Source organism: Bison bison, unplaced genomic scaffold, assembly GCF_000754665.1.
Source record: "Bison bison bison isolate TAMUID 2011002044 unplaced genomic scaffold, Bison_UMD1.0 scf7180017864063, whole genome shotgun sequence".
Taxonomy (NCBI): domain Eukaryota; kingdom Metazoa; phylum Chordata; class Mammalia; order Artiodactyla; family Bovidae; genus Bison; species Bison bison.
This window is the reverse complement of record NW_011494635.1, coordinates 13,120,210-13,129,691: the sequence shown is the minus strand read 5'-3', so window position 1 is coordinate 13,129,691 and position 9,482 is coordinate 13,120,210. Positions and strand designations below refer to the sequence as shown.

Sequence of the window (9,482 nt, the reverse complement as noted above, 5' to 3'; positions counted from 1 at the left end):
CCCAGAGGCGTTAGCGACTGGCACTGACTGGCCTACCGTTGCGGGGATGGGCAGCGACGGCCTCTAGGCATTCCTGCCACACGTCTGCGGTGGATGCGGAGCGTCGAGGCTGGGCCTGGGTGGCCTCCCCCAAAAGCTGAGACCCATCCCCCCCAGGCGCCACCCCTCACCAATCCAAAGAAGGGTCCTTGAGATTCTTCCCATTGTCCTGGGCCCCACCTCACACGGAAAACAGCAAGGCTTCTGGGGACCTGGCTAATGGAGACGTATCAGAAATGGCACCGAGGTCCAGAGTTTAGGAGGATCCCACATGCCCCAGAGCAGCCGCAGTTGCTGAGCTCCTGAGCGCGTTAGAGCCTATGCTCCGCAATAAGAGAAGCCTGCCCAAGGCAACTAGAGAAAGCTCCCGGCACAGCAAGGAAGACACAGCGCAGCCAAAAATATATCATAAAAATAGAATTAATGTAAAGACGTGGCACTGAGCACAGTGGCTGCTCCTCTTCCTTTCTTTGACATGCGGGGACGCCTGACTTGTCAGACGCCCCTCCTTTCCCTTCTCCCTTGGAGACCCTTCCAGTGACCTATAGTTTTCTGGTTCCCTTCTTTCTTGTCCGTCTCTAGCGCATCCTCCTGCCTCTGCATCTTCCCCCTCCATCCTCTTCTACTGCTCCCTTCTTACCGATCTAACCGGTGCTGCCCCTTCTGGATGGACTTTGGCTTCCCCCTGGCGTCTCTCCTCTCCACCAGCCAAGTAAAAGAGGGCTTCCTGGCAAGGGCTCAGGTACTGGAGCCATTTAGTCCTGGCTGCGGGGTGTGGATTCAAGAGAAGTCCCAGATGGCAGGCCATGGGGCTTAGTCCTTAGCCATAGGGCACTCCACTGTGGACAGAGAGTGTGCCTGGCACAGCCCAGTCACATACCAGGGGTCTGTTGGGCAGAGGGTGAGCTTTGTCTGGAAGTGCCATGGGCACTAAATGCCATGGGCATCTATATCCAGCCAGGGACTTCCCTGGTGGTCCAGTGGATAAGAATCCACCTGCCAGTGCAGGGTACACGGGTTCGATCCCTGGTCCGAAAAGATTGCACCTGCCGCAACTACTGAGCCCGTGCACTGCAAGAGAAGAGTAGCCCCTACTCACCGCAACTGGAGAAGGCCTGCACATGGCAACAAAGACCCAGCACAACCAAAAATAAATGAAATTTTTAAATAAAAAATAAAAATCAATCCAGCCAAGCTAGAGTCTCTGGAGGAATTTGGCAGCCCCTTCCCCCTAGAGCACCAACCAGGCTACCCCTGCCCCTCTGTTCTCTCTGCTTCCAGGAGACTTCCTCAGATGAGAAGCCTTCTGGCCCCAAAGTCTGAGGGAAGTTTCCCAGCCTGGCTCAGCACCCATTTATTTCCGAGTGTCTGTGTGTGTAGTAGGGTATTCCCTACCTCAGATCTGGGAGCAGGGCCCTCTCTGGCATTGGCCTTTCCTTTCTCTCTCCTCTCCCCACCTCCAAGCTCCCTCCCGTCCTTCCAGGACTTCAGAGCAGCAGACAAACATTGCCCTTCTCTCCCAACCAAGCCTTCACATCCCCAGGCCTCAGCCGCACACATCAGCTCCTAGTGTCTCCTGTGGTCTTGCTGCCATTTCTGTTCTTTGCTTACTTGTTTCCCTCCAGCAGGAGCACCCCTCAAAACAGCACATCTCAGCTCCAAGATCTCCTTCACCTTCTCCATTCTCCCTACCCTACACCACCTGCTAAAGTGACCCCCTCCCTCCATGATGCCCCAAGTTGGGGAGGGATAGTCCAGGTGGTTGGAACAGCAGATGCATGGCATGGAGACATTGAGGATGCAGGGCAAGGAATCAGTGTGAAGTTGCAATACTGAAGGTGGAGGGCTGGGCCTGGGAGAAGGGTAACAGGTGGGAGGGCAGGCAATAGGAAAAAGAAAGTCCCTGGGGCAAAGTTACCAAGGTGAGATTTGGGAGGCCATGGCTCCGCGGGGCCCAAAAGCTGGAGGCAGGGTGCTGTGTGTGTCCTCAAACCTCGGGCACAGGTGTCTCACTGGTGCCTCTTCCTGCATTTTGGCTTTTCCTAGAATCACCTTCTTGTGCTCCCACCTTTTTCTTGAGGATCAAGGAGGATCAGGGACAGAGAAGCTAAGGTTCAGAGGTCTGGAGGGAGGCAGCCACTCACCTAGAAGCAGTAGCAACAGCAGTGCGGGTACCAAGCAGCTGGCCATGCTGGGCAACAAACAGGAGGGGACAGCTGCAGGCAGAGCCCCTGTCAGCAGGCGCCTCCTTCCCAGCACCCCTGGCCCACAGTGATGGAAACCTAGGTGTCCCCGCTGACTATTCCTCTGGTGGGAGGAGCCTTTGCATTGGGAATGATTCCCGCCCTCACTGAGTCCCCGCCCAGGCTGCACCTTCAGATAGATCTGGGAGACATTTGACCTTGTCTCTCCCATACTAAACTATTAAATTTATGAAACAACATAATTCTTCTCCTTTTATAATTTTAACTTTTTATTAGCTGATATTTAGACTTACAGAAAAGTTACAACACTGCAAAAATGCTCCCTTTATATCCTTCTGGGTGAAGGATATAAAACCAGTTTTTGGTGTTTTTCCCTTCAGATGGTAAAGGGAAAACCAGTTTCCCCTAACATCACCATCTTACCTGACCATAGTACAATTATTAAAACAAGGAAATTAACGTTGGTACAAGACACTTAACTGTAAATCCCTTTGCATTTCCCCAGTCTTTCCACTTACATCCTTTGTCTGTTTCAAGATCCCATCCAGAAACCCATGATGCACTTAGTGGTCAGTGTTGCCTCAGTTTCTTCCAATCTGGCAGTTCCTCAGTCTTTCTTTACAAACTGGGTGCTTCCCTATCTGACTCTGCTAGGTGGGCAACCCCCTTCTCGAGGGAACTGTAAGCGATAAAAACGTCTTTCAATGGCACTAACCTCTGTGTGTTATTGTTCTGCCATCTCTATGAATCAGAATCCCATCGAGAGCCTAGGAGGGGGCTTTAGTAAATAGTCTCATTCAGCGCCTTTCGCTGGTAGAATGAAATCAAGGCCTGAGCCTTGAGGCTTGCTACTCTGCTGCCAGCGAGTGATTGCAAAAATTTTCCAATTCTTCACATTTTCTGAAATGTGATTTTGCTGCCCCTCCCTGGAGTGTAGGTGGAGTTTACCTCCCAACCCCTGGAATCCTTGACTTGCTTGGCCCAACAGAATGTTATGGAAGTAAAATGTGCCAGTCATAGACTCTCAGGAAGCCTGGCAAGCTTCCACATGCTCTTCTGCAGGAGGCAGTGAGTGAGGTACTTGCCTCAAGATCACAACTATAGATTTTTTGTTTGTTTGTTTCAGTTTCCTAAAAGCCTTGGTTTGGTAACTGATTCTGTTATTTTGCTCATCATGGACTTTTGTATTAATTTTGATCTTTACAAAATATTGCATTAAAATATTACTTATCTTGATTACTTTTTTTGTGCCCAAGCTAAGTGCCTCCCTTGTTTCACTCTAATCATGTTCCTGCTGTCTTAGAACCCTCCCCAGCTGTTTGTGAACAAGCCTGGGCTAGACTCCTGGAAAATGAGAGACACAGAGCCCACTCTCCCCACCCCGCTACCCAAAAGCCAGCAAACCCCAAAAGCAGTGGCCAACAGTTGACTGCAAATGTATAAGTGAGGTGAGTTGAGACCAATCAAACTAGCAGCTGAGTTCAACCTAATTTGCCAACTCACATAATTGATTATTGTTTTAAGCTACTAAGTTTAGGGTGGTTTTGTTATATAGTAATATCTAGCTGGTAAAGAAGGTCACTAAGCAACTCTTGTATGAAGCAAGGGGAGAGAGTAAATGGCTGCTGAGAGTGTCCAAGGGAGGCAGGAGAGGTAGAGACAAGGGATCATTCAAGCAAGGCAACACCTTCCTATGCCCAGTATCTCTGGGTCCTGGCTGTCATCTGAGGTTCCAGACACCACCCTTTGTCACCCTCAGGGAGTCCCATGGTGTTGAATTTACAGACAGAGAAGACTCACAGAGGGCCAAGGGCAACATGGCTTTCTTCTGACTTCTTTGAAGTCCTCTCCAAAATGGCTTCCTTTGTTCCCTCCCATGGAATGAAGGAGGGGTTGATTAACATCCAAAGTGAGGGGACTGCAGCAGCCCCGTGCTCCTCTAAAATCTCACCTGAGGACTAGGAATGGGGTGGGGCGGAGGATGCATCTGAGGGACAAGAGAGAACAGGACACAGAAAGGGACGTCCCAAGGATCTTGTTTGTTTTGCAGGGGGGTCAGGTTCCAGGGAAGTGGCTTCTGTCTGAAATGTAGAGCCCTTGGAGTCCAGGCTTCTGGCCCAGCAGTCACTGCATATATATAAAGTATGAGTAACAGACTCCTTTTATACAGTTCTGTTCAGGTGACTGAACTAAACTGCATTGTACTTAACTGGACGGTGATTGCAGCCATGAAATCAGAAAGATGATTGCTTCTTGGCAGGAAAGCTATGACAAACCTAGACAGTGTTGAAAAGCAGAGACATTACTCTGCCAACAAAGGTCTGTATAGTCAGTGCTATGATCTTCCTAGTGGTCATGTATGGTTGTGAGAGCTGGACCATAAAGAAGGCAGAATGCCAAAGAATTGATGCCTTCAAACTGTGGTGTTGGAGAAGACTCCTGAGAGACCCTTGGACTGCAAAGGGATCAAACCAGTCAATCTTAAGGGAGATCAATCCTGAATATTCACTGGAAGGACTGATGCTGAAGCTGAAGCTCCAGTATTTTGATCATCTGATGTGAACAGATGACTCATTGGAAAAGTCCCTGATGCTGGGAAAGATCGAGGGCAAGAGAAGAGGGCATCACCAATGCAATGGACATGAACTTGGGCAAACTCCAGGAGGTGGTGAGGGACAGGGAGGCCAGGGGTCCTGCAGTCCATGGGGTTGCAAAGAGTCAGAGGCGGCTGGAGGACTGAACACCACCACCAGACTCCTGGGACACAGAGGCCTCTCTGGGTGCCCAGCCTGACCTAGCGCCCCCTAGTGACAGGAGGTCAGTGACTACGTGGCCTTCACTCCTGAGTCAGATGGATTCTTGCTTATGCTGGAAGGTGTACTTTAAGAGGATCCTACAGCCCTGAGGACTGGGGACAGCATTGTGCAAGTCCTGATGAAGTTCCAGGGTCTTGGAAGGTGGTATGGCAGTAACTCAGGGAAGAAATTTTGAAGCTGACTGAAGGTGCAAAAAGTCAGCTGAGTTGCTGGCTCTTCCCCTGGGGGTCCGAGTTCCTTGGAGTGGCAGTCAGTAGCCACCTGTCCTTAAGTCTTCTTATGTCAGGAGTCACTTTACCAGAGACAGGATCTTGGCTTTTGGACTCTACCTGCTGAGAATGAAGTGGAGGTTCCAGGGAAGGGCTGGGACCCTTTCTCCTCCCTCAGGGAAAACCATAGAACTGCTTCCTCCCATCCCAAGGGCCTCCACCAACTGGCCTCAGACAACAGCTTCTCCACAAGGTCTGTCTCATTTCCATAATTTACAAGTTCAAAAACAGAGTCAGGGACTGTGAGATGAGGGGCTAGAGGACGATAAATGAACTACGGGAGGAGGAGGGCCCCACCTACCTTAGGGGTACAAGCAGGACTATGAGAAGCAGGCTTCTCAAGGTGGCTGTTGGGTTCTAGCAGAGTTCTCAAGGTCTGGGAAGCAACAGGTGGGGGAAGAGTGCTGTGAACAAAGGTGGCAAGAGTCCCTGGTGCAGGGTGGGGCACAGGGCTCAAGGTGACTGGGTGCTAGGTGGAGAGGAGGGGCCCAGCTGGAAAGAGAAGACAAGAGCCCATCCCTTCCCTTCCCTCCCCATCTCCTACTGTGCCTCACTCACCCAAAGGCTGGGACTCCTGAGGGGCTGTCAGGCGCAACTCCATTGGGTGAATGCTGCCCAGAGGGTGGCCTCTGCATGGGCCATCTTTGGATCTGGGCAGTGCGTAAGAGACCAGGAGACTTAGTGACATGGCACCCTGGGGCTGCTTCCCTGCGGTAGAGGCTTGCACCCCGGGCACTCTCCCCCGCTCGCTTCCTGCTCCCTCCTGAGGGGAACCCTAGAGACTTATGCTTCCCAGGGCCTTGGACACTTTCTCTCTCCAACCCTGACATTTTTCCCAAACTCTGGCACACCCGAACATCTTCCAGATGTTGATGTCACTCAGGTCCCAAAGAGGGATGGACTTCCTCTCCCAGTGGTACCCATGTCTGTGCTCGCTATTGGGTAACCCTACTGCCCTCGATGACTCTGAGTTATGCTCAGCTGCTCAAATCTCATCTTCTAGGGCCTTACCACTTTGATATCTCTTTGAAACAACAGTCTCAATACTTTACCAGGTGATGACATGTAGTCACTGCCTCCTGTAAGCCCCCAGTGATGACACACCAAGCTCTGACCACCTTGATCCTCTGCTCACAGACCCACAGTCAACACTCATTGTGTCAAGGCCCTTTCAGCTGTGCCCTGCTCCTGTTTGGGATGCCCTATATTCCCATCTCCAGTCCAAACCATGCCCTCATTTTGACCAGAATGTCCCCAAGGCCACTTGGGGACAAAGTGGTGGTCAAAGGGGGCCTGCCTTGCCCAGCACCCAGTGAGGAGGCTGCCCTAGACTGACAATACTTGGTATCACGTGGCCCTCATCCCAGGTCATGGAGCTCTGTGTTAGGGGCAGGCCCTTGGCACAAGGCAGCCAGCACCATAGCTCCCCAGTGACAAGGAAAGGAAAGGTGTGTTGGCCCCAGCATTTGGGAACTTGAAGAGGGTAACAGCAGAGATTTTGGCAGAGGAAATGTCAGAGGGCTGAAAGTTCATGAAAGAGAAACTGGAGAGGCCCTACTCAGTGGAGCAGGAGTTGCGCTGGTGGAAAAACGGGGTAAAGCCAAGGATAAAGCAGCCTCTTGGTGGGAGAAACAGGAGACATGGAAAAGGGGTACTGAACCACAGTAATGGGGGCCATGGGGGCCCTGCATGAACCTACACCTTTGTCTTCACTGGAAGACCACTGGGGCCTTCTGCTCAAGGCTTCTTTCCATTGCTTCTGCCTTCCTCTCTGCACCTGAGGCAACAGACCCCACCCCAGCTACGCCAGGTCCAGCAGAGCTATGAGGAGCAGAACCTTAGACCTCTGTGCCTACCCACTGCACATGAGGGCCCTCCTTGAGCCCCAGAAGCATTGCTGGAGACAGAGTCCCGGACGCCGGCAGCAGCACCAGGCCAGGCCAGCCCCAGGTAGCAGAGGCAGCACAGAGCTAAGGATCATCGCCAGCGTGAAGGCGTCCGGGTCTGCGGAGGACAGGCTACGTCTGAGTCCTGAGTGCACCACGTGGCTCCTCCCTGCCTGCCCTCCCTCCCCCCACCCCCCGTGGGCACACTTTGAGGCCGCACAGGACCGCTGTCCACACTACCACCCAACCCTGGCTTGTCACACGAAGGCGGAGCCCAGCCTGGAGCACAATGGCAGTTACGGTTACTATTGCAAACCTGCAGAGGAAAAGAGAAAAGGAAGGTCCCACGAGATTGGGGACTCCCAGGGTCAACCCCCACACACCTTTCAGGCCACTCACCCCGCGGCCATGGCAGGCCATCAGGCAGAGCTCCAGCTCTCGGAAAGTAGTGTTCTGGCAGCGCCTTTCCTGGCACACCTATGGGCAGTGTGGGCACTGGGCAGTGAGGGGGACTGAGGCTTTGACCCCTGGGACTCAAGTGGTAGCGAGGGGTTGGGTGGGCAGGGCTCACCATTCTAGGTCCACACTGGGTGCCCGCCTCTACCAGGCCCAAGTCAGGCAGGTCCAGCTGGGCACCGGGCAGCACGGAAGCTCCCCTGCAAGTCACCTCGCGGCTGCCCAGGTGTACGGTGGAGTCCACCGGAACCACATGTGGCACCAGTGCGCTCTGTTCCCCGCCCTGGCACTGCAGTTGCCCACACTGCGCATCCCTAGGGAGAAGCAGAGGTAGTCAAACCGCGTGGTGTTTCTCCATACCCTCTTCCCCAGCTTCCCTTCCCTCCGCTCCCCACCTCCGCGCACAGGGTACGAAGTTGCCGTCTCCCTGCTGGCCGCAGTTCCCCTGGGCGTCTCCCGCGGAGTTCACGACCTGGAAGCAGGCCTCGGGGGCTGGGCGCGAGCCTGAGGAAGCAGGGGCGGGACTGGGGACAGCCCAGACTGGAGCCACGCCCCTTCTGCTTCAGTTTCCACCCCCGCCCACCTCCCCTAGAGCACCAAGCAGCGCAGAACAGCGGATCGGAGCGGAGCGCGCGCTCCTGGTCTCACCAGGCCCCCAGAGCTGCTGGCACTGCTGCTCCAGCGTGGGACACGCGCCGTCCCGACAGTAGCCGCGGCCTCTGGCACAGGGCGAGCCGTCCAGTAGGTAAATGTCCGGTGGGCAATAAGGGGAGGCTCCGGTGCAGAATTCAGGGAGGTCACAGTCACCCGCAGCCGGGCGGCATGGCGTGCCCGCCGACTTCAGCTACGTAGGTGACCCGGGTGAAGGCAAGGTGGCGAGGCATAGAGACAACGAACAGAGATACGGGAGAGCCCGGTGGGGAAGTTCAGGAGAACCCATGCACAGAGCAGAGCTAGCACCCACAAGGGAACCCAAGGGCGCCAATTAGCAAAGACCAACAGGCCGGCTCCCAAGTGCCCCCAACCCTCACCCCGGGGCCTCCCATACCCTCACCATACCCTCACCAGGCAGTGTGCGCAGCACTCCCCGTGGGTGCACTGGGCCCCCGCACGCAGCGAGCAGTTGTGGGCAAGGCAGCAGGAGTCGGGGCACTCCTGGAGCCGGAAAGGCGAGGAGGGACCAGGTGAGGGTGCAGCGATCAGACCTCCGGGGAGGGGGCGAGCGGGAACCAGTTTGGTCCCCCGGGGCTGGTCTTGCGGACCCCACCTGGCCGGCGCCGCAATCGCACTCCTCGCCCTTTTCTACAAAGCCGTTCCCGCAGCGCGCCTGCGGCACCAGGAGCCCGGAGTCCGGCGCGTTGGAGAGGCAAGCGCCCCTTCCCTTTCGGAAGAAGGCGCGCAGCTGGCGGCGGCTGCAGGCGCTAAACACGCGAGGGAACGGGTGCCTACGGACGGGGGAGGGCGTCGGGCGTGCGGGGAGCACCCCTGCCAACCCCTCCGTGTCTCCAGTCCCTCCCCCCCAGCACACTGGCGCTTGGCTACGCAGCCGGTAGATGCGCAGACACCGCCTGCGCGACGGACAGCTCGAATTCTCTAGAGGCAGAACCCAGAGACGGTAAGTAACTCGCGCAAAGTCACTCAGCGAGCGCGAGGCAGGAAGGTGTGACGCCAAGGGCGAGCGGCCCAGGACCCAAGGTCAAATCCCGACCCAGCGCCACGCTTCCCGGGGTTGGAGTCACCTCGAAAGGTTGTTCCGAAAATAATTTATCATGTCATGGGAATCCACTTTGCCTGCTTTAGGGCGGGAACTGT

General features: G+C 54.9%; 2 protein-coding genes across 2 annotated transcripts in view; both read right to left on the bottom strand.

The window, feature by feature from the left end:
- Positions 1-2,229, bottom strand: part of GFRA4 (GDNF family receptor alpha 4) — a 4,627-nt gene extending 2,398 nt beyond the window's left edge. Inside the window, exons 1-2 of the mRNA XM_010836629.1 lie at positions 2,184-2,229; positions 37-115 (exon numbers count right to left, since the gene is read on the bottom strand). Of these exons, the coding sequence (XP_010834931.1) occupies positions 37-115; positions 2,184-2,229 (125 nt within the window). The remainder of the gene's footprint in view (positions 1-36; positions 116-2,183) is intronic.
- Positions 2,230-4,920: 2,691 nt separating this feature from the next.
- ADAM33 (ADAM metallopeptidase domain 33) overlaps positions 4,921-9,482 on the bottom strand; it is a 14,276-nt gene continuing 9,714 nt past the window's right edge. Inside the window, exons 10-20 of the mRNA XM_010836627.1 lie at positions 8,938-9,365; positions 8,736-8,825; positions 8,319-8,514; positions 8,066-8,174; positions 7,786-7,984; positions 7,614-7,691; positions 7,422-7,530; positions 7,185-7,332; positions 5,887-5,978; positions 5,630-5,704; positions 4,921-5,391 (exon numbers count right to left, since the gene is read on the bottom strand). Coding sequence (XP_010834929.1) covers positions 5,667-5,704; positions 5,887-5,978; positions 7,185-7,332; positions 7,422-7,530; positions 7,614-7,691; positions 7,786-7,984; positions 8,066-8,174; positions 8,319-8,514; positions 8,736-8,825; positions 8,938-9,365 — 1,487 coding nt within the window. The 3' untranslated portion in view covers positions 4,921-5,391; positions 5,630-5,666. The remainder of the gene's footprint in view (positions 5,392-5,629; positions 5,705-5,886; positions 5,979-7,184; positions 7,333-7,421; positions 7,531-7,613; positions 7,692-7,785; positions 7,985-8,065; positions 8,175-8,318; positions 8,515-8,735; positions 8,826-8,937; positions 9,366-9,482) is intronic.